Below are 26,140 nucleotides of genomic sequence, written 5' to 3'. Positions count from 1 at the left end.
TCTATGACAATGGAGGCAAAGATATACAAAGGAGAAAAGACAGTCTCTTCAATAAGTGGTGCTGGGAAAACTGGACAGCTACATGTAAAAGAATGAAATTAGAATACTCCCTAACACCATACACAAAAATAAACTCAAAATGGATTAGAGACCTAAATGTAAGACTGGACACTATAAAACTCTTGGAGGAAAACAGAGGAAGAACACTCTGACATAAATCACAGCAAGATATTTTTTGATCCACCTCCTAGAGTAATGGAAATAAAAACAAAAATAAACAATGGGACCTAATGAAACTTAAAAGCTTTTGCACAGCAAAGGAAACTACAAACAAGAAAGAAAGACAACTCTTAAAATGGGAGAAAATAGCTGCAAACGAATCAACGGACAAACGATTAATCTCCAAAATATATAAACAGCTCGTGCAGCTCAATATTAAAAAAACAAACAACACAGTCCCAAAATGGGCAGAAGACCTAAATAGATATTTCTCCAAAGAAGACATAAAGATGGCCAAGAAGCAAATGAAAAGCTGCTGAACATCACTAATTATTAGAGAAATGCAAATCAAAACTACAATGAGGTATCACCTCACACCAGTCAGAATGGCTATCATCAGAAACTCTACAAAGAACAAATGCTGGAGAGGGTGTGGAGAAAAGGGAACCCTCTCGCACTGTGGGTGGGAATGTAAATTGATACAGCCACTATGGAGGTTCCTTAAAAAACGAAAAACAGAATTACCAGATGACCCAGCAATCCCACTACTGGGCATATACCCAGAGAAAACCATAATTCAAAAAGACACATGCACCCCAATATTCATTGCAGCACATTTACAATAGCCAGGTCATGGAAGCAACCTAAATGCCCATCGACAGACCAATGGATAAAGAAGATGTGGTACATATATACAATGGAATATTAGCCATAAAAAGGAATGAAATTCGGTCATTTTTAGACACGTGGATGGATCTAGAGACTGTCATACAGAGTGAAGTCAGTCAGAAAGAGAAAAACAAATATCGTATATTAACGCATATATGTGGAACCTAGAAAAATGGCACAGATGAACCAGTTAGCAGGGCAGAAGTAGAGAAACAGATGTAGAGAACAAACATATGGATACCAATGGGGGAAAGTGGTGGGTGTGTGTGTGATGAATTGGGAGGTTGGATTGACATGTATACACTAATATGTATACAATGGGTGACTAATAAGAACCTGCTGTATAAAAAAAATAAATAAAATTAAATTTAAAAATTCAAAAAAAAGAAAAAAAAACCCTGGAGAACTTAAATGGTGTTAATTGCAATTAATTAACTTACATGGAATAATAACACATTGGTATTTTTCATCTATATTTGCAAATCTTTAGAAATTACAAATCAGGCACATGAGATCTTAAAAAAATAACTACTGTCCCCCCTAAATAACTCTTCCCCAATAAATGCTCTAACCATTCAACTATTCTGTTCCTTCACCTAGAATAAGAAAAAAGAAGCAATATAAGGTACCATGCAGAAAAATAAATAAAAACCCCTATAAGATCTTTTTTGTAGTACATTAGCATGTCTCCCCTTTTCTTTCCCAATCTCCAAATACCCCAAAGCTAGGCACTTCCTTCATTTCCTTGTATCTTAGAAACCAACCGATATCTCCTATCTCCTATTACCATGCTAGCTATGATGTATCTGATTTAACCAAAGCAACAAGTGTTAATAACATCTGACTAATAGGGAAAATTCCTAATAACAAAATGACGAAGAAAAACTTCTCTTTATGAGTTTTACTATGATCTACACAATTTATATTGCCTCAGGGCAATTTATATTGCCTCAGTGCAATTTACAGCAATTCATAGTTATAGAAGACAGAAGAAACGATCCCCTCAGTGGCTCCTTCTTCTGAAGCACCAAACCTATGTGAAAAGAAGAATTCTAGAACCAACCAGAGCCACTCCATCAATAGCTTTTCCCTTTTGTGAAGCGTACATCCACAACTATATAATCCTTTTCATAGTCTTACATGTAAACTCTTCTGTGAATCCTTAACTGAACTAGAATTTTAAATTTAAAAGACACTGTCTCTTTCACATACGGAATCCAATGAAACAACACACACTCCAAAGACACTGATAGGTAGTCACTGAAAATAAGTCACTTTTGGTTTTCCTATGGCTTGCCTAAGCAAGGAAAGTAGTTTCATTAGCACAAATTGAACTGAAGGAGATACAAAGTAAACTATACAGCCAAATATGCGCAGCAATGAATCTCATTTAACACTTCTGTCCAGGTGGTAATAAGAATAAATGGAGGGGAGGACCTTCAACATGGAGGAGGAGTAAGACGCAGAGATCACCTTCCTCCCCACAAATGCATCAGAAATACATCTACATGTGGAACAACTCCTACAGAACACCTACTGAACGCTGGCAGAAGACCTCAGACCTCCCCAAAGGCAAGAATCTCCCCAGTACCTGGGTAGGGGAAAAGAAAAAACAGAGACAAAAGAATAGGGACAGGACCTGCACCTCGGGGAGGGAGCTTGAAGGAGGAAAGTTTCCACACACTAGGAAGGCCCTTCACTGGCAGAGACGGGGGCGGGGGTGGGGTGGGTGGGGGAACCGTTGGAGCCACGGAGGAGAGCGCAGCAACAGGGGTGCAGAGGGCAAAGCGGAGAGATTCCCTCACAGAGGATCGGTGCCGACCAGCACTCAGCAGCCTGAGAGGCTTCTCTGCTCACCCACTGGGATGGGGTGGGGGCTGGGAGCTGAGGCTCGGGCTTCGGAAGTCAGACCCCAAGGAGAGGACTGGGGTTGGCTGTGTGAACACAGCCTGAAGGGGGCTAGTGCGCCACAGCTAGCTGGGAGGGAGTCCGGGAAAAAGTGTGGATCTGCCAGAGAGGCAAGAGACCATTGTTTCGGGGTGCACGAAGAGAGGGGGTTTAGAGCACCGCCTAAATGAGCTTCAGAGACGGGTGCGAGCCACAGCTATCAGCACGGACACCAGAGACGGGCATGAAACCCTAAGGCTGCTGCTGCAGCCACCAAGAAGCCTGTGTGCAAGCACAGGTCACTATCCACACCTCCACTCCTGGGAGCCTGTGCAGCCCGCCACCGCCAGGGTCCCGTGATCCAGGCACAACTTCCCCGGGAGAATACACGGCACACCTCAGGCTGTTGCAGCACCATGCTGGCCTCTGCTGCCGCAGGCTCACCCCGTGTTCCATACCCCTCCTTCCTCCCAGCCTGAGTGAGCCAGAGGTCCCTAATTAGCCACTCCTTTAACCCCCTCCTGTCCTGGCGAAGAACTGACACCACACGGTGACCTACATACACAGGAGGGGCCAAACCCAAAGCTGAACTCCACGAGCTGTGCGAAAAAAGAAGATAAAGAGAAATTTCTCCCAGCAGCCTCAGGAGCAGCGGATTGAATCTCCACAATCAACTTGATGTACCCTGCATCTGTGGAATACCTGAATAGACAAAGAATCATCCCAAAATTGAGGTGGTGGACTTTGGAAGCAACCGTAGACTTGGGGTTTGCAGTATGCGACTAACTAGTTTCCGATTTTTATGCCTATCTTAGTTTAGTTTTTAGCATTTGTTATCATTGGTGGATTTATTTATTGGTTTGGTTACTCTCTTCTTTTTTTAAATCACTTTTTAATTTTTTTATTTTAATAATTTCATTTTTTTATTTTAATAACTTTGTAATTTAATTTTATTTTATTAGTAGTAGTATTTTCTTTTTTCTTTTTTTTCCTCCCACTTCTTCTGAGCCGTGTAACTGACAGGGTGTTGGTACTCCGGCTGGGTGTCAGACCTGAGACTCTGAGGAGGGAGAGCCGAGATCAGGACACTGGCCACCAGAGACCTCCTGGACACGTGTAATATCAATCAGTGAGAGCTCTCCCAGAGATCTCCATCTCAACGCTAAGACCCAGCTCCACTCAATGACCAGCAAGCTCTACTGCTGGACACTCCATGCCAAACAACTAGCAAGACAGGAACACAACCCCACCCATTAGCAGAGAGGCTGACTAAAATCATAATAAGTTCATAGATACCCCAAATCACACCACCAGACATGGTCCTGTCCACCAGAAAGACAAGATCCAGCCTCATCCACCAGAACACAGGCACCACTCCCCTCCACCAGGAAGCCTACACAAGCCCCTGAACCAAACTTACTCACTTGGGGGCAGACACCAAAAACAAAGGGAACTACAAACCTGCAGCCTGAGAAAAGGAGACCCCAAACACAGTAAGTTAAGCAAAATGAGAAGAAAGAGAAACACACAGCAGATGAAGGAGCAAGGTAAAAACCCACCAGACCAAACAAATGAAGAGGAAATAGGCAGTCTACCTGAAAAAGAATTCAGAGTAATGACAGTAAAGATGATCCAAAATCTTGTAGATAGAATGGAGCAAATACAAGAAACGTTGAACAAGGACCTAGAAGAACTAAAGAGCAAACAAACAATGATGAACAACACAATAAATGAAATTAAAAATTTTCTAGAAGGAATCAATAGCAGAATAACTAAGGCAGAAGAATGGATAAGTGACCTGGAAGATAAGATAGTAGAAATAACTACCGCAGAGCAGAATAAAGAAAAAAGAATGAAAAGAATTGAGGTCAGTCTCAGAGACCTCTGGGACAACATTAAATGCATCAACATTCGAATTATAGGGGTCCCAGAAGAAGAGAAAAATAAAAGGACTGAGAAAATATTTGAAGAGATTATAGTTGAAAACTTCCCTAATATGGGAAAGGAAATAGTCAATCAAGTCCATGAAGCGCAGAGAGTTCATACAGGGTAAATCCAAGGAGAAACACACCAAGACACATATTAATCAAACTATCAAAATATAAATTAAAAGAAAAATATTAAAAGCAGCAAGGGAAAAACAAACAAACAGCATACAAGGGAATCCCCATAACGTTAACAGCTGATCTGTCGGCAGAAACTCTGCACGCCGCAGAGGAGTGGCAGGACATATTTAAAGTGATGAAGGGGAATAACCTACAACCAGTATTACTCTACCCAGCAAGGATCTCATTCAGACTTGACGGAGAAATCAAGTTTTACAGACAAGCAAAAGCTAAGAGAATTCAGCACCACCAAACCAGCTTTACAACAAATGCTAAAGGAACTTCTCTAAGCAGGAAACACAAGGGAAGCAAAAGACCCACAAAAACAATCCCAAATCAATTGAGAAAATGGTAATAGGAAGATACATATCAATAATCACCTTGAATATAAATGCATTAAATGCTTCAAGGAAAAGACATACACTGGCTGAATGGATACAAAAACAAGACCCATGTATATGCTGTCTACAAGACACCTACTTCAGACCTAGGGACACATACAGACAGAAAGTGAGGGGATGGAAAAAGGTATGCCATGAAAATGGAAATCACAAGAACGCTGGAGTAGCAATACTCATATCAGATAAAATAGACTTTAAAATAAAGACTGTTACAAGAGACAAGGAAGGACACTAAATAATGATCAAGGGATCAATCCAAGAAGAAAACAACAATTATAAGTATTTATGCACCCAACACAGGAGCACCTCAATACATAAGGCAAATGCTAACAGCCATAAAATGAGAAATCGACAGTAACACAATACTAGTGGGGCCTTTATAACACCACACTTACATGAACAGAAAGATCATCCAGACAGAAAATAAAAAAGGAAACACAAACTTTAAATGACACAATAGATTAGATGGACTTTATTGATATTTCTAGGACATTCTGCCCAGAAGTGGAATGACACACCTTCTTCTCAAGTGCACATTGTTCTCCAAAATAGATCACATCTTGGGTCACAAATCAAGCCTTCGGAAATTAAAGAAAATTGAAATCGTATCAAGTATCTTTTCTGACCACAATACTGTGAGACTAGATATCAATTACAGGAAAAAAACTGCATAAAATACAAAGACATGGAGGCTAAACAATACACTACTAAATAACCAAGAGATCACTGAAGAAATCAAAATGGAAATCAAAAAATACCTAGAAAAAAATGACAATGAAAACATGACGACCCACAGGGTGTGGCAAAAGCAGTTCTAAGAGGGAAGTTTATAGCAATACAATCATACCTCAAGAAACAAGAAACATCTAAAATAAACAACCTAATATTACACCAAAAGCAATTAGAGAAAGAAGAAAAAAAATCTTCAAAGTTAGCAGAACGAAAGGCATCATAAAGATCAGGTCACAAATAAATGAAAAAGAAATGAAGGAAATGATGGCAAAGACCAATAAAACTAAAAGCTGGTTCTTTGAGAAGATAAACAAAATTGATAAACCATTAGCCAGACTCATCAAGGAAAAAAAGGAGAAGACTCAAATCAACAGAATTAGAAATGAAAAAGCAGAAGAAACAACTGACACTGCAGAAATACAAAGGATCATGAGAGATTACTACAAGCAACTATATGTCCATAAAATGGACAACTTGGAAGAAATGGACAAGTTCTTAGAAAAGCACACCCTTCTGAGAGTGAACCAGGAAGAAATAGAAAATAAAAACAGACCAATCACAAGCACTGAAATTGAGACTGTGATTAAAAATCTTCCAACAAAAAAAAGCTCAGGACCAGATGGCTTCACAGGCAAATTCTATCAAACATTTAGAGAAAAACTAACACCTGTCCTTCTCAAACTCCTCCAAAATATAGCAGAGGGAGGAACACTCCCACACTCATTCTAAAAGGCCACCATCGCTCTGATACCAAAACCAGACAAAGATGTCACAAAGAAAGAAAACGACAGGCCAATATCACTGATGAACATAGATGCAAATATCCTCAACAAAATACTAGCAAACAGAATCCAACAGCACATTAAAAGGATCATACACCATGATCAAGTGGGGTTTGTCCCAGGAATGCAAGAATTCTTCAATATATGCAAATCAACCAATGTGATATACCATATTAACAAATTGAAGGAGAAAAACCATATGATCATCTCAATAGATGCAGAAAAAGCTTTCAACAAAATTCAACACCCATTTATGATAAGAATCCTCCAGAAAGACAGAGAGGAATTTATCTCAAAATAATAAAGGCCATATCTGACAAACCCACAGCCAACTTCATTCTCAATGGTGAAAGACTGAAACCATTTCCACTAAGATCAGGAACAAGACAAGGTTGCCCACTCTCACCACTATTGTTCAACATAGTTTTGGAAGTTTTAGGCACAGCAATCAGAGAACAGAAGGAAATAAATGGAATCCAAATCGGAAAAGAAGAAGTAAAACTGTCACTGTTTGCAGATGACATGATACTATACATAGAGAATCCTAAAGGTGCTATCAGAAAACTTCTAAAGCTAATCAATGAATTTGGTAGAGTAGCAGGATACAAAATTAATGCACAGAAATCTCTTGCATTCCGATACACTACTGATGAAATCTGAAAAAGAAATTAAGGAAACACTTCCATTTACCACTGCAACAAAAAGAATAAAATAGCTAGGAATAAACCTACCTAAGCAGACAAAAGACCTGTACGTAGAAAACTGTAAGACACTGATGAAAAAATTAAAGATGATACAAACAGATGGAGACATATACCATGTTCTTGGATTGGAAGAATCAACATTGTGAAAATGACTCTACTACCCAAAGCAATCTATAGATTCAATGCAATCCCTATCAAACTACCAATGGCAGTTTTCACAGAACTACAACAAAAAATTTCACAATTCGTATGGAAACACAAAAGCCCCTGAATAACCAAGGCAATCTTGAGAACGAAAAATGGAGCTGGAGGAATCAGGCTCCCTGATTTCAGACTATACTACAAAGCTACAGTAATCAAGATAGTATGGTACTGGCACAAAAAGAGACACATAGATCAATGGAACAGGATAGAAAGAACAGAGGTAAACCCACGCACATATGGTCACCTTATCTTTGATAAAGGAGGCAAGAATATACAATGGAGTAAAGACAGCCTCTTCACTAAGTGGTGCTGGGAAAACAGGACAGCCACATGTAAAAGAATGAAATTAGAACACCCCCTAACACCATACACAAAAATAAACTCAGAATGGATTAAAGACCTACATGTAAGCTCAGAAACTATAAAACTCTTAGAGGAAAACATAGGCAGAACACTCTATGACATAAATCACAGCAAGATCCTTTTTGACCCACCTCCTAGAGAAATGGAAATAAAAACAAAAATAAACAAATGGGACCTAATGAAACTTCAAAGCTTTTGCACAGCAAAGGAAACCATAAACAAGACCGAAAGACAACCCTCAGTATGGGAGAAAATATTTGCAAATGAAGCAACTGACAAAGGATTAATTTCCAAAATTTACAAGCAGCTCATGCAGCTCCATAAAAAAAAAACAAACAACCCAATCCAAAAATGGGCAGAAGACCTAAACAGACATTTCTCCAAAGAAGATATACAGACTGCCAACAAACACATGAAAGAATGCTCAACATCATTAATCATTAGAGAAATGCAAATCAAAACTACGATGAGATATCATCTCACACCAGTCAGAATGGCCATCATCAAAAAATCTAGAAACAATAAATGCGGGAGAGGGTGTGGAGAAAAGGGAACACTCTTGCACTGCTGGTGGGAATGGAGGTTCCTTAAAAAACTACAAATAGAACTACCATATGACCCATATGACCCAGCAATCCCACTACTGGGCATATACCCTGAGAAAACCAAAATTCAAAAAGAGTCATGTACCAAAATGTTCACTGCAGCTCTATTTACAATAGCCCGGAGATGGAAACAACCTAAGTGTCCATCAACGGATGAATGGATAAAGAAGATGTGGCACATATATACAATGGAATATTACTCAGCCATAAAAAGAAACGAAATTGAGCTATTTGTAATGAGGTGGATAGACCTAGAGTCTGTCATACAGAGTGAAGTAAGTCAGAAACAGAAAGACAAATACCATATGCTAACACATATATATGGAATTTAAGAAAAAAAAATGTCATGAAGAATCTAGGGGTAAGACAGGAATAAAGACACAGATCTACTGGAGAACAGACTTGAGGATATTGGGAGGGGGAATGGTGAGCTGTGACAAAGCGAGAGAGAGGCATGGACATATATACACTAACAAACGTAAGGTAGATAGCTAGTGGGAAGCAGCCGCATAGCACAGGGAGATCAGCTCGGTGCTTTGTGACCGCCTGGAGGGGTAGGAGAGGGAGGGTGGGAGGGAGGGAGACGCAAGAGAGAAGAGATATGGGAACATATGTATATGTATAACTGATTCACTTTTTTATGGAGCAGAAACTAACACACCATTGTAAAGCAATTATACCCCAATAAAGATGTTAAAAATAAATAAATAAATGCTGGACAGGGTGTGGAGAAAAGGGAACCCTCTTGCACTGCTGGTGAGAATGTAAATTGACATAGCCACTATGGCAAACAGTATGGAGGTTCCTTATAAAACGGAAAATAGAACTACCACACGACCCAGCAATCCCACTACTGGGCATATACCCTTAGAACACCATAATTCAAGAAGAGTCATGTACAACAATATTCATTGCAGCACTATTTACAATAGCCAGGACATGGAAACAACCTAAATGTCCATCAACAGATGAATGGATCAAGAAGATGTGGCACATATACACAATGGAATATTACTCAGCCATGAAAAGAAACGAAATTAAGTTATTTGTAGTGAGGTGGATGGACCTACAGTCTGTCATACAGAGTGAAGTTAAGTCAGAAAGAGAAAAACACATACCGTATGCTAACACACATATATGGAATCTAAAAAAAAAAAAAAATGGTTCTGAAGAACCTAGGGGCAGGACAGGAATAAAGACGCAGACGTAGAGATGGACTTGAGGACATGGGGAGAGGGAAGGGTAAGCTAGGACGAAGTAAGCGAGTGGAACTGACATATATACACTATCAAAGTAAAATAGATAGCTAGTGGAAAGCATCCACATGGCACAGGGAGATCAGCTTGGTGCTTTGTGCCCACTTAAAGGGCTGGGATAGGGAGGGTGGGAGGGAGATGCAAGAGGGAGGGGATATGGGGATATATGTATATGTATAGCTGATTCATGTTGTTACACAGCAGAAGCTAACACAACATTGTAAAGCAATTATACTCTAATAAAGATGTTTAAAAGAAAAGAATAAATGGATATTTCTTTCAAAAAAAATTTTAATAAAAAATTAAATTAAAAAAAAGAATAGATGGATATTTCAAGGAGAAGGGGCTGAATGTGAACATAGTTAATTCCTACAAACCAATTTCTTACAAAATGGACTTTAGGACTGAGATGCTGAAAGGTGAATAAAATATTTGAGAACCAGAAATGTAAAAGGAGGGAGACATTTCAAGGTGCTCATGGAGAAAAACTGAACTAAAGAAAGACTGTAAAAAAAATTTCAAATGAAAAATAAACTAGAAATTTAGATGGAGCTAGACCTGTGGAAAAGTAATGAGATGCTTAGTCACCTGGACATGGTTATGGAAGCGTGGAAATTGAAAGACCAATACAAAATCATTGTAAAAAAGTTCAGAGTGGTTTACATGGAGACGTACATTGGAGGCCAAACAACACTTATGTCTTGTCTAACGCCAGCCTTACACCAAGACTTACACAAAAACAAGGTTACAATTTGACCTGGGGAGGGGTGATTGTAAAGAAGTTAAACAGTAAGGTACTTTAGTTTAACATGGAATGAAGATCAATTCACAGTAACCTTTAAAAAATAATCAATCAGGGCTTCCCTGGTGGCGCAGTGGTTGCGAGTCTGCCTGCCGATGCAGGGGACACGGGTTCGTGCCCCGATCTGGGAAGATCCCACATGCCGCGGAGCGGCTGGGCCCGTGAGCCGTGGCTGCTGAGCCTGCGCGTCCAGAGCCTGTTGCTCCGCAACGGGAGAGGCCACAACAGTGAGACGCCCACGTACCGCAAAAAATAATAATAATAATAATAATCAATCAATAAAAAAGGTTTGCAAGCAGAAGCCTCAGGAGGAAGTACAGACATTCATCCCAGCTCATTCCAGATGTCAGAGAAAGCAAACCCTAAAGCACCTGTCTGCCAGAAAGTATATTTTAAATATTTGCTCCACAGATTTCAAAAGAAGAGGAAAAGATGTCCAGGTACACATTTCTATGGCAACTGTATAGAAAGTGTTAGTATCGAATTCAAATCCAAAGAGCAGAAAGATATTTCAAATTCTTTTTTTTTTTTTTTTTTTGGCACACCGCACAGCATGCAGGATTTTAGTTCCCCGACTAGGGATCGAACCTGTGCCCCCTGCAGTGGAAGCGCAGAGTCCTAACCACTGGACCTCCAGGGAATTCCCTCAAATTCTTAATTCGAATTCCTAATGTATTTAAATCAAAGCTTTTTTATTATCTCTTAATAACTGACAGATTATTTCTCTGCCTGGATTGAGAGAAGAGCAAAAAAAAGTGATAATTTTTAGATTTAAGTAGAAAATTAGTATAAACATATATGCAGATATCAATATTGCAGAACAGTGTGAATACAGTAGGCCTGTGTTTTTACACTGATTTCCAAGTGGAATGTAAACACACATTAATTAGCTATATTTTCCTCTTTTAACAGTTTATTTTTTGAGAAGAACTTGTACATGAAGAATGTTTGCTTGAAAACTTGTTATTTCATTGAAATTGCATTTGCCTTTCCTCTCCTCCCTTAATGAACACCATTATGATAAGCATATTTAGTGAAATATTATGAGAATTTGTGTGTTTAGAGAGTATCTCTGAAGATGTATTACACACAGCCGCCATTTTCTCTTGCCTGTGCTGTCCTAAAAATCATTTTAACCTCACCATGAACAAAGATACAAATATTAAGCTAAACCCATCGGAGGCCTCACTGATATGGAAGAACAAGAGATCATGTTACCTAGAAATATACCTCTGTGAAATGTTCACATTAAACAGCCATCGCCACAAAGTGCCTGGAAAGCAAGGTCAGTTCCTTGTTTAAATGAGAGTTCACAATTTCAGTTAAAGAAAGAATAAGAAAACTAACTCCTCTACTTGTTCATAATCGTTAGCATTTCACTGCTGCTAAATCATACTACATAGATGTCTCCCCTTCTGAAGATCTTTGAAGAAAAAACTCCTTCCAACTGCCACAGACATTTTAGTTTCTAGTAACCTCAGAGTTTCAAAATATCTTTACATCTTAGCTAAATCCTTCAGCTGCAGTTTACATCCCTCTTCTCAAGATGAAAGTGCTCTGTGTTAAGGTGTGTTGAGTCACTACAGTCAGAACCGAAGAAGGCAGAGGGACGTTAACCTGAGGGCAACTGTTGATGACACTGCCAGACTCGGCTGAGGTTCTAGGGGGGAGATACGACCATGTTAAGGGAGGAAAGAAGGAAGAAACTGTGAATTATAAATTGGATACACACCTGTCCTGAACCCAGTGAACTCTGAAACCTTTGAAGAGAGCCAAACTTCTCATGACCAAAAAAGTAGATGGTTTGAACTTAGTTCCCTATTTATGGGAGAGAAAGGATCTATTCCATATTAGAATTAACTTCATTAAACGGGCCTGAGGCTTGCTACTCCTAGCCAAGAAATTATAGACTACCACATGCTAAAATGACGTGAAAGAAAATTCTGGGAATATTAGAGCTATCACAACTAGGGAGTTAATGTCCAAACAGCAAAACTGACCATTTTTTTCTAGAAAAGCATTTTTAGTGGTTTAGTTGTTATGGTAGCCAAAAAAGATATTTCGACAGAGCAATTTTCTTTCTAACATTCTTAATAAAAACTTGGTATCTTTACAACTTCAGGAACTAGATCCCCAAAAAGTGAGGAAGAACAGGTTGTTTCCGGTTTGCAAGGCCCACTGAAGTTGATTGTGGAGTGCTGATTCATATTGACATGTGATATGATAGTAGGAACACAACCCTGAGTTTCACAAAGTCCTCTCCCATCTGTAATTCACTGTCCCATCTTGTGAGAAACAATCTACCCCCACTGCTTCCCAGACTCAGCTGCCTGACTGTAAAATGCGATTAATAACCTCTCATGGTTGTTTTAAATATGAAATAAGATATATAAAACATATAAACAACATATAAAATCCTGAATATTAGCAAGGCCTCAAGAAATGCTAGCTTCCTTCATTCGCCTAAGGCTATCTCAAAGACAATGAGGCTGAACAGTTGAACATAGAGATCAAACATCACCTGTAGGGGACTGTGGTGAGGAATCTTTTCAAAGTGTGACATGATTAAGAAATGAATTTTAAATACTAGAGAACAAAGTGAATAGTTTCAATAGGAAATAAAGCAAGTCTGTAATCTCTCATGGTTGATGTGATGAACTATTCATCTAAACTAGGAAAGAGAATGTGTGTATCAAAGTCTTTCCAAATTAGGGAGAACTTGAAGGACTTGACTCTGGAAAGATAAATAGCAGAAAGCTTCTCTTATTGCCAATTATCCTAGTTTCAAAAGATATATTGAAAACAGCTTAGTTAATACAGGACATCATCAGAGTAGTTTGGTGGATAATTCCAAGTTGTCTATTACTTCATGTTTATTCCCGTGTCTTGAAGAAGCAGAAATAAGAATAAATCAACACTGATGTTTGTTTTCTTTTTGATTGGTAGAACAGACCTAAGTGTCTAAGAGTAGATATGATAAGGGGATATAGCTTCTGATGAAGACACCATAATAAATGGGATAAAGAAGAAGGATGCTAAATCTGTGCTATCCATTTATCTATTGATCTATCCATCCGTCCGTCCACCTGCCCACTTACCCAAACATTCAGTAAGTATGTTTATTTCCTGTTTCAATATAAAACATGATGCCAGATGCAATGGGAAAACAAGGGTCTAAAAACAAGAGATTAAAAATATAAAGAGACATATATGCAGATAATCAGAGGAAAGGGCAGTAAATGGCAAATGTCATGCAATATCCAAAAGTTTTAACAGAAATAGGGTAGTAAACGGAAAAATGTTCCTAGCAAGGGTGATAAAAAGGAAAGAGAGGGAAAAAATGATGGGGCACCTGTAAGAGTTTGAACATTAATTATTCAGCAGGGAGAAAGCCACAGAAGGTATCTGAGCCGAGCAGTCATGGGCTCTAAGCTGTGTTTAATGAAGATGCATCTGGCAGAACTGATTAGAACAGCAGTGGTGTGTGTGCACATGGTGTGTTTTCTCCAATGAAGCACTACTGGGTGGAGATCAATTATGGGGTGTGTTGCCAAGTAATTCATTATAAAAATTACAAAAATCACAGTTTTAAAATGATTTCCTGTTTTTGTAGTAATCTAAGCATATTCAAGGTTATTCCTAAAAGATGTCAGTTTACCAAATGCTTTATTAAATAGCAGAGAAATAGATGGAGGATATCTGGGGCCCAGGGAATGGTGTGAACTTGAACACACCCATAGGAGTGTGCCTGCTTGGGAAAGTCATCTGTCTTGGGGGCTCTGGCAGGCTCAGAGGTAAAGACCAATCAAGTAGAAGACAGCAACTAGAAGTCAGGAGGACCTTGCAAATAAGAAGCTTCAGCAACCTTAGAAGATATGAAGGAATAAGGAGCTAAATAAGACAGTAGTCTAAATGCAGAGGGAGGAGTAGATAGGTGAGAAACCACCAAAAAAATCTTGGTAAAGTCACTAGTTGCAGGAGACGAGGAAGTAGAAGAAAGCAATCTTTCTTTCAAATCCTAAGTGTAAGGGTAGGTTTTAAATGCTCTCAGGAAAGCTTGCAAATTAATAAATTAAGAAAATTTTCCTTGGAGTTTCAAATTAAAATTTCATAGCTATAAAGCAATATAAGCTTTATATACAATATGTTGCCATCCACTATTTTAAAATATTTCCATTTTAAATTTCACGGCACGCATGTTTATTCTCAGCCACCACATCTGTTATCTAAAGCATTATGGATCCCAGCTCCATCAACAATAAAGAATAATCAAATTTCAAATACTTAGTCAAGAATGCAACCACAAATTGAAGCTTAATATCTACCAAATGTGTACCAGTCATCTGAAAATTGAGTTCACTGTAGGGACAAATAATTTTTTTTAATCTAGTAGGTGTATAACATTAGGTCAACCACAATCTTTGTGTCTGCACTTTAATTTCCTTATCTCATTATGTCCCAGCCAAGCTCCTTCCCACTTCAGCCCTTCACACACATGGTTCCCTCTGCTAGGACAACTTTGCCGTCATCCCTTGCCTAGCTCATGCCTACTCAGACTCAGGTTCCCCATATGTAACTTCCTAAGGAAACCCATTATCAGTGTCTCCCTCACCACCTACTGCACAGCTAGAGCCCCCAGAGGACCTCAGAGCATAGCCTATACTCTTACATCCAGCCTATACTTTTCCACTAAGCACAGTAGGCACAGCGTCTACAGCCAATGAAAATGTTTTCATCTTAACTGATTATAAAGCCAGAAGAAAAACAAATATAATAACGAATACATAATAATAAATCTAGCCTGGATTAGATTCATCTTCATACCCATGTAGTCAAAAATCTAATTTTCTTTGAAGGGACCCATGAAGGCAAAAATGCCTAAGGGACCATAAAAGTCATAATGCGGGGCTTCCCTGATGGCGCAGTGGTTGAGAGTCCGCCTGCCGATGCAGAGGACACGGGTTCGTGCCCCGGTCCGGGGGGATCCCACATGCCGCGGAGTGGCTGGGCCCGTGAGCCATGGCCGCTGAGCCTGCGCGTCCGGAGCCTGTGCTCCACAACGGGAGAGGCCACAGCAGTGAGAGGCCCGCGTGTCGCAAAAAAAAAGTCATAATGTGTATCTAGTTACTTTGTAGTATTTCTTCCAAGAAAAATAACCCTGATTGTTTTATTTTTTTTTGAAAGCTGGATGATGGTACCTATTTGGGAATAACTGAAATAATGAATTGCTTAAAGCACTTAAACAGTATCAGGCACACAGCAATAAATGTTATACGGGTGAATATAATGAAATTATATTCATTTTGAAAGTACCACATTTCACACATTTTGAGAACTGTCTCAGTGCATTTCAAAGTTAGTTTTAGTAGACTGAAAGTAATATACATATATTCTTAACTTTCTGACAAATGTCCAAAGATGGGCACATGTACCCAAAGAGGTTCAAGCAGGCTGGAGAATTACTTGACATAAACAGAACTGAGAACCAAGAGACAGAGAAACTATTACAAATCTCTAACTTCATGATTTTATTGGTGTATTAGTTTGCATGTACACTGTAACAAATTACCACAGACTTTCTGCATTAGAACAATGCAAATTTATGATGTTACAATTCTGTACATTAGAAGTCCTGTACGGGTCTCACTGAGCTAAAATCGTGGTGTCAGCAAGGTTGCATTCCTTTCTAGAGGTTCCAGAGAAGAATCAATTTCCTTAACTTTTCTAGCTTCTTAGAGACCAGCCACATTCCTTGGCTTTGGTCAACTTCCTCTATCTTCAAGGCCATCAATGAATGGTACATTGAGTCTTTCTCACATCGAATCATCTGACTCCCTTTTCTGCTTCCTCTTTCACTTCTAAGAATGCTTATGATTACAGTAGGCCTTAAATAGATAATCCAGGACAATTTCATCTCCTCTAAACCCTTATTTGAATATAGCTACAAAATCTCTTTTGGCATATAATGTAACATATTAAAAGGTTCTGGGGATTAGGATGTAGACATCTTTGGGGGAGGTGAGCTGGTATTATTCTGCCTACTACAATCGATAACGAATATATACAAAACAAAAATAGAAAAGAAGCGTTAGCTTAAAAGAGCTCAAACACAGCAAAGATATGCTTTGAATTTAATAAAAGCTAATTACTAACCTAAAAACTCACATCAAATCATTTTAGCACATGCAACTTTATCTTATTTTTCTCCCTGAATATGCTCATGATTCAAATTTAAGTAGACCAGCTTTGCTGTCGTATGAAACAGCAGAAAATAATACAAATAATCTATAAAAGGATCAAAGAAGAAAATCTAAGAACTCATTTGTATAGTATATTTAACATTTCTGGATTTTCCAGAATACAGAAATACATCCAATAATTTAGGAGAGGAAAAATGTAAACTTTAAATATCTGAACTCTCCATTCAATCAATACTTCACTGTTGCTAACGGACTATATTACTTAAAATATTGAAAACGTTTGTCTCCAAAATTAAGTTTAGCCAATAGAAGTAGTACAAGCATCAGGCTCATTACCCACATGGGCAGGTGGGTGGAGATATGTATACCTAACTAAAGAATAATTAGCCATAACTTTCTATTGTCAATTTACTCACTAACAATGTGAATGTTGATTATATAACTCAAAGTTGACACCTGCATAGATCTGGTTATCAGGAGCTCCAGGCATATCATTAATTTATTCAATGCTGGTCTTAGGAACATTTAGCCAATTGAGTTTAATTTCAATCCCTGTTGACCTCTGGCCTGGCTAGATTTAAATCATAACACTAAACACATGAGAAGTAAAATTATTGTAATGAAACATATATAAGCAAAAACACAGATTAAGATTAAAATGAAATTCTGATTTGACTCAGTGGACATAATTTTTTAAAAACCCACTGTTTTTCAATTGGTTTTTGAAAATAATTATGAAGAAAGCCTGAAAATACATGAGGGAAGACATAATTTCACATTAAACAAAATAGTTTAATGAGTTCAAATAATTTCCTCAATCAATTAAAATAATCTTTCATTATCTCTAATGATCAAGATCACTAAACTTCCGAACAAACCAGTGAAATGTAAAATAAAGTGCTAAAATAACCAGAATCCAAATAAATTACATGACACTTAGAAATTATCCCTTAATTTAGAATTTTTAATTATACTCCAATAGGCAATAGAAAAAATTGGTTTTCCTTGTTATTAGACTAGACAATGACTAACATTTATATAAGTTGCATGATCGTCAAATATTGTTTCATAACAATGAAGAATTTCTAAGTCAAAGATAACTAATGAGAACCCGCTGTATAGCACAGGGAACTCCACTTCGCTGTACAGTAGAAACTAACACAACACTGTAAAACAACTATATCCCAATTAAAAAAAAAAAAAGAAAAAGAAATTCTAAGTCAATAACTACTAAACTTCTAAGAGGTCTAAGACATTAACTTCTCAGTAGGTTTCCTCTCCTTCTAGAACACTCCAGCTCCAACCTACAGGCCTAAAATAGCCCGGAAACATAAAACAACTCAGATCTACAAATCTGACAGCACTCACTGACAGAAACTCCTTGTACATGGGTCTAGGTTAACCTGGCACATATCAGTTAATATGACACTAAATCAAACTAAGAATATTAGTGCAGAGAATGGTTATTCCAATGAATAGAAAGTTTCTCTGTCATGTTTCACTTATAAATAGGTTAACATTGTTCTACCTAACAGACAATTTCGTAAGATAGTGAAGGGAATCAAATATAAATTCCTACAACAATTAACTTTGATACTTCAGAAATATCTAAATTTAATCATCAGTTTGGCTGTCCTCCACCTCTTCTATGTATACCATTGTAAACAAATGCTGAAATATGCAAGAAGAGATCACTATGCAGATAACCCCTGGAGAGAAGTTTTCCTCCTCCTCTTTCTTATAGAAATCCTGCTGCATTTTTCAACATGTAAATCAAAAGACATGTCCTACAAAAAACCTCCCCATATGGGCCTTAACAGAAGTAATCAGTACTCCCCTTTTCACCAGGAACATGGTGCTTATATTTCTAATAACGTATTTATTTCATCCTACTTCCTAATAGATACATTTGTAAGTAGGCAACTACAACAGCCTTTGCTTGGTCTTCATTACCCATATTAAGTTCTCATTATTTCTGAATCACCAGGTAGCACCTAAAACATCTTACACATAATACATCTTATACCCATAAGGCAAGAAATTACCATATCATCTCTCTGTCACAGAAGCTTGGGTCTTCCTGAGACCTTTTTTTATGATTTTAAGGAATAGATAAAAACAGGATCCCTCTTGTTCTCCCACCAAATCAGCTCCTCCTTCCCAACTTTGCTATTTCTCCCAATGGCAAAACCACTAAGACCTTAGAGTATCCTGTGAGTCTTCTCTCTCATTCACCTACACTGGTCAATCCTGCACTAATTCCTCCACAAAATCTTTTGCATTTGTTGCCACTACTAATGTCCTCTGTCAGTCCCTCTTTTGCTTTTACTGAGACTTACAACAGGCTCCTAACTAGATGCATTTCCATAATCAATACTAAGATGGGATCTAATAACTGAGTTTCAAAATATTAGGAGAAAAAAAATTCACACACACAAAGTAATACCTGGATATTTTAAAAATCCTCTATCAGTTACTGATAGAAATAAACAATTTCAAAAAAAGAAATTAACAATATCAGTAGGGATATAGGAATCACCAGGGACATAGAACAGTGTGAAACAATTTAGCATAAGTGATTTTTACAGAACATTTCACAATAAATTCAGAACATAACATTTTCAAGTGCACATGGAAAATTTACTAAGATAGACCACATTTGGGGCCATAAAACAAGTCTCAGAAAAGGATCAAAATCATTGAATCAAGAGTATGTTTTATGACTGCAAGGGTACTAAATTTAGAAACTGATGATAAAATATCTAGAAAACTACATAACTGGAAATTAAGTAGTACACTTCAAAAAAACCCCATACGTCAGAGAAGAAATCACAAGGGAAATATTTTCTAATTCAGACTAAGTGATGATAAAAAGACAAGATACCAGAATTTGTGGAATGCATTTGAAGTATTGCTAAGATGGAAATTTATAACTTTAAATGACTATATTTGGAAAGAGAAGTATTAAAATAAATTTTCAACTTGGGAATCCAGGAGAATAACAAATGCTACAAAAAGGAAGTAAAAGAAAGGAAATAAAAATAACAATAGAGATCAATAAAACATTAAAAAGACAAACGACAGAAAAAAATTTAAATTTGAAGGCTGTTTCCTTAAAAATAGTAATAAAACCCTCAGCAAGACTTAATAAAGAAAAAAAGAGAAAACAAATTACCAATATCAGGAATATAATAAGAGACATCAGCACAGATCTTACAGAAACTAAAAGAATTAAAAAGGGGATATTACAAAAAGCTTTAAGCCAATAAATTTGACAACTGCAATAAAATGGGAAAATATCTTAAAAGGCACACAGTAACAAAACTGACTCAAGAAGAAGTAGAAATTCTGAAAAACCATACATCTATTAAAGAATTCAGGTTTAAAATTAAAAACCTTCCCAAAACAAAAACTACAGGCGCAGAAGATTTCATTGATGAATTTTATGCTACATTTACAAAGAAATAATACAAACTTTAAACAAATGTTTCCCAAAAATAAAAGGGAAACACAACTCATGTTAAGAGTCACTGTTATACTAACATTTAAATCTGATAAAGACATTACAAGAAAAGAAGTTATAAACCAATATTCCTCACCCACATAGATGCAAAAATTCTTAACAAACTATCACTAAATCAAATCCAGCCATATGTAAAAGGAGAAATACGTTTTGACAAATTGGAGTTTATCCCAGGAAAACAAGGTTAGTTTAATATGTACTGAAGGTTCCAACCAGTTGATTAAGACAAGGGAAAAAGAAAAGAAAGAAGAAAGCAAAACTGTCCTTATTTGCAGAGGACATGATCATGTACAAGGAAAACTCTAAGTGCAAGGAATAAACAACAACAACTACTAAAAGCTACTACAACTAATAAATGAGCTTAAGGTTACAAAATACAAGTTTAATATACAAAAAAATCAATTGTATTTATACCTACTAGAAAAGAATGTTAGAAATTCAAATTTTAAAGTTATTTTATATAACATCATAAATTTAAAAAATAGGAATAAATCTAAAAAGGATGTGCAAGACCTGTTTGCTGAAAATTACAAAACATCATGAGAAAAGTTAAAGACAATCTAAATTAATGGATAGATACACCATGTTCATAGATTGGAAAATATCATCAATATTAAGATGTCCATTCTCAAATTCATCTATACATTTAACATAACCCTATCAAAACACCAGTAGGTTCTTTTCTAAGATTGACGAGTTGATTCTAAGATGTATAAAGGAATTCAAGTGCTCTATAGATAACAAGACGAGCAATAAATTTTTATTAAATTAAAAAAGTGGAAATAAAGGCAATCACTTTGAGAGATTACAAACTTTATACCTCACCTTCTGAAGCTTTTATGAAAAAGCTGGGCATTTGATATAATTATCTAAATGCACAGATATGTGGTTCTTTTGCATTTCTCCCCAATGACAGTTTTATGATTTTATAATAGACTACTGCATATTCCTTATGCAAAGAAATGACTTACACAGTGCCAATACTGATAAATATTTACTAAAAGAAAAATGGGGTTGTAATCTAGTGTTAATTAGTGGATAGGCTATGACATATAACATGTACAGAGATCATACAGTGTTTTATCTATAAGTTCCATTACAGATTCTACTGTACTGTCTTTAAAAAAAAAATTAAAGGGCATCCCTAACTTTTACTATTGGCACAATTTACATCTTTCAATTGCACTAGACCAGCAATTCTCAAAGGGTGTTTGGGCACCATCCAAGACCCCTTAATTATACTACTAAAATATTACTTGTCTTTTCCACATTCAATTTCTCATGAATGTAAAATGCAGTTTCTTCAGGCATTACATGACAGATAATATAACAACAGATTAGATGAAGAAGCAAAACTGAAAATGCAGCCATCTTCTTTTAAGACAGCAATTAAAGACATTTCCAAACGTTCAAAAAACAAAGTCACTCTTTAATTTTTTTGTATTGAAAAACAGTTAAATTTCATTGATTTTTATGTTAGTATGAATGGATTTATAATTATTATCTTAAAGGTATAAATATTTTCAAATACCCAGTTTTAATTTTTAATATGATATATATTGATATATACAATGTACATTAATAAAAGATCTTTGAGTTCTGAAAAATTTTAAGAATGTAAAGTGATTCTGATACCAAAATTTGAGAATCACTGCAGGACAGTAATAAACAATTTTTAAGTGGTATGTGTAGAGATAATAATCCTGATCACTAAAATAAAAAACAAAAAAATTATTTTAAAAAGAATTATCATATGTTAATGTTTAGTTTTTCTTAGTGGGACACTATATGACTCCTCTTTCTGGTTCTTAATAAAGTTCAGCAAGAGAAAAAGCCTTGGACTTCCCTGGTGGCGCAGTGGTTAAGAATCCACCTGCCAACGCAGGGGACACGAGTTCAATCCCTGGTCCGGGAAGATCCCACATGCTGCGGAGCAACAAAGTCTGTGAGCCACAGCTACTGAACCTGTGCTCTAAAGCCCACAAGCCACAACTACTGAGCTCGCATGCTGCAACTACTGAAGCCTGCACACCCTAAAGCCTGTGGCCACAACAAAAGAAGCCACCGCAATGAGAAGTCCATGCACCACAACAATGAGTAGCCCCTGCTCACCACAACTAGAGAAAGTCTGCGTGCAGCAATGAAGACCCAACACAGCCAAAATAAATACATAAATAAATAAATTTATATATTAAAAAAAAGCCTAAGGCCAACACAACATAAGATACACATAGGATTCCTATACCTGATGCTATTTTTCTTCTTCCCATTATATCCATCCCTAGTAGAACCAAACAGAAAGGTAATTTTCCATGACTCTTGTCTAACTTTTAAAGTTAAGTATTGCCTACATATTAAACCCTGTGCTGTGCTCTCCCAAACTCTCCTTCCCTTACTCTACTGCTTTCAACAACGTGCTTATAACCTCATATATTACATAATTTACTCATTTATCACATTTATTTTGTCACCCCACTCAATATAATGTAAAGTAAACGAGAGTAGGATTTTGGGGACTTTCCTGGTGGCACAGTGGTTAAGAATCTGCCTGCCAATGCAGGGGACACAGGTTCAACCCCTGGTCCAGGAATATCCCACATGCCATGGAGCAACTAACCCCGTGAGTCACAACTACTGAGCCTGTGCTCTAGAGCCTGTGAGCCACAGCTACTGAGTCCACACGCCACAACTACTGAAGTGCGTGCACCACAACTACTGAAGCCCACGTGGTCTAGGGCCCTCGTGCTACAACTGAAGCCTGCACGCCTAGAGCCCGTGCTCCGCAATAATAGAAGCCCCCGCAATGAGAAGCCCACGCACCACAACGAAGAGTAGCCCCTGCTCGCCGCAACTGGAGAAAGCCCACACGCAGCAACGAAGGCCACCCAACGCAACCAAAAAAAAAAAAGGAAGAGTAGGATTTTTTTTCTCATTTACTGATAATATCCTTAGCACCTATAATAGTACCGAAGACAAAATAGACACAAAGTATATATCTGTTGAATGAATTAATGGGTATTTTACTGAAGTAAAATATAAATTTTGGCATTTTACCAGGGAAGAACAAGCATGTCTTAGCAAATTAGCACTTGCAAATGGCCAACAGACACAAATGCTATCTATGTACACAGGAGGGATACAGTAGCTGAAGGAGAAATTCTCAAGGAGAAACAGTTTTCTCTTCTAGACCCAGAAATGAAGATAAGGAGACAAGAGACAAGGAAAGGAGACGAATTTGGAAATTCTGTAGTTCAAACCAGAGCCAAGAGAAACGGAATTTTTTTCCCAAACATAAGATTCCACAAATATAAACAAAGAAAAATAAAAGAGTAAGAGCAGTTAACACACCTCTCTTCTCCCGATGTATTTCTTCCAGAAGCTGCTCCTGTCTTTCTATCTGTTCAAAGAGACACTGAAGCTCAGCCTCCTTGTTTTCAGTCATGTTCCCGAGTTGTTGTCTGCACAACATCAGCTGGTGCCGTAGACTTTTCTCTCTGTTTTCTCTCTCTCTCAGTTCCTCACAGAGCCATTGAAGTTTAGTCTAAAAATATGACAGTTATATCTAATTTTTTAAAAAATCTAGAAAACAGTAGCATTCCAAAACATGAGAAAGTCATGATAATCTGAATTTAGACAATAACCAACAAATTTAAGCAAAATTTTAAAATACCCATAATGTTTTAATTTGCATAATGGTTTATATCAGTTAAAAGTTGGTGCAGAAATGATTTCCTTGGATTTTTATAAAATATTTGGTATACTCTATCATCTTTGGAAAGGCAGTACTACAGAAAAGTTTGGCCTCCTAAACTTCCAGGTGTAATACAATTAACCCCCTAATTTGATATATAAAGCAGTCTGGTACAAGCATTTGAAGATCCAAAACACCCCATAATAGACCTAGAAACTGGTTATGAAGGGAATTTTAGAGATTAAAAAATAAGATAAAATTCCTAGTTTTGTTTCTAAAAATGCATATCCCCAAGGGTCCAGCTAATCAGGTAGAGAGAGATTCTGTATGGCATGAGGCAGATAAAGTCTGCATTTTTCCACATTTAAAACTAGGAAATTCAATCAAAGCAACTCTCTTTTCCATGGACTCTAACCTCACCAACTCTAATACTTAGATATTTAAAACAGGGATGAGAAAAGAAATCTTTCTTCCACCTTCAATAGAACAGAATTTCAGTCGGGTCTTAGGACCTTCCCAAGTGAGACTATCATCCAATTTCTAGTTGATTTTAAATAATCTAAACAGTCTTCACCTCAAAGAAGCAAAATAGGGGAAGTCATGAACTAGAAGGGAAAATGAAATTAAGCAAAGGGACAATTTCCCTGAATAGCATGAATCCATAAGCAAGAATGTTCTAGGCCTCTAGAAGTCTAGAAGGTTCTTAGGACATGCCCCAGTATATTAAAAGTAGCTGTGATAGAATTAGCCTATGATGAAGCAGAACTGGGATATGGCCCTTAGACCGGGGTCTCCCCACATACATCAGCTTTCAAACATCCCCAGAAATGAAAAAAAAGGCAGTTCCTTTGGTCAGAAGGTCTAACAGATGGTGACATAGAACAAAATACTGTCATTAGTCAAATTATGCATAAATTATACACTTATATTGTAAGGTAACAAATGTATAATATGTTGGGTGAAGAAAAATGGAAATCATGCTTATAAAGGCATGATTTATTAATAACAAAGCACTTTTGATCAGACCAGAGCTTATGTTAATGAGGTGGCTTAGGGTGGGGCCCCCAGATAGCCTCCGTAAGGGGCTGATCATTAGAGAGTTGAAACTTACAATCCTACTCATCAACCTCTAAGAAGGGGGGTGGGGGACAGGCAGGGGAGGACTGAAGATTAAACTCTATAAAGACTCCTGAACAATGAGATACGATGAGCTTCCAGGTTGGTGAATACATCCACATGCCAAAAGGGTGATGCACCCAAAATTCCAGAGACAGAAGTTCCAGTACTAAGGACCCTTTGGGACCTTGCCCTATATACCTCTTCATACGGCTGGCTGTTCATATGCATCCTTTATAATAAAGTAATAATAGTAAATCAAGTATTTCCCTGAAATCTGTGAGCCATTATAGCAAATTAATGAACTATGGGAACCCCAATTTGAAGCCAGCTCAGATAGAAGTGTAGGCAACCTAGGGACTCAATACCTGTGACTGGCATCTGAAGGTGGGGGAGGGGGAGTCTTGTGGGACTGAGACCTTAAACTGCAGGATCTGCACTAACTCTGGGTAGTTAGTGTCAGAGCTGTAATTAGGTTGTAGGGCACCCAGTTGGTGAATGCAAAAAATTGAAAAATTACTTGATGTGGAAAACTCAAACTTCTGGAGTCAAAAATGTTGTAAGCAGAAACATCATAATAGTAGGTATTTCACAGGAAGGGCAGACCACTAGGAGTTTTCATCTTCACAGCTCTGATTTGCACAAGCTAAATTCTTGGTAACTGCAACAGAAATACTGGGAACTCCCTCCTCCACCAACTCTCCACTAATAGGGTGGTCACTCTACTGCAGACAAAGCCAGCTAAGAACACTGAAGTCTCAACTGTAATTTCCCCAGATTGTTTATAAGGCTTCAGTTATGAATATAACTTATGAATAGATATTTTTTTAAATCTTCAACAAAATACTAGCAACCAGAATCCAGAAACATATAAAAAGGTT

The 26,140-nt window shown here is 37.4% G+C and overlaps 1 protein-coding gene across 5 annotated transcripts in view; it reads right to left on the bottom strand.

Moving 5' to 3' along the window:
* Nucleotides 1–26,140, bottom strand: part of CEP128 (centrosomal protein 128) — a 439,104-nt gene that overhangs the window by 211,314 nt on the left and 201,650 nt on the right. For all 5 annotated transcript variants that reach the window (XM_033850758.2, XM_073800169.1, XM_033850760.2 and 2 more), the window contains one exon: nt 23,801–23,993. In XM_033850758.2, coding sequence (XP_033706649.1) covers nt 23,801–23,993 — 193 coding nt within the window. The remainder of the gene's footprint in view (nt 1–23,800; nt 23,994–26,140) is intronic.

This window comes from Tursiops truncatus, chromosome 2 (genome assembly GCF_011762595.2).
Source record: "Tursiops truncatus isolate mTurTru1 chromosome 2, mTurTru1.mat.Y, whole genome shotgun sequence".
In the NCBI taxonomy this organism is placed as follows: Eukaryota; Metazoa; Chordata; class Mammalia; order Artiodactyla; family Delphinidae; genus Tursiops; species Tursiops truncatus.
Note: the sequence above shows the minus strand (reverse complement) of the source record. Positions and strands in the feature narration are given on the sequence as shown.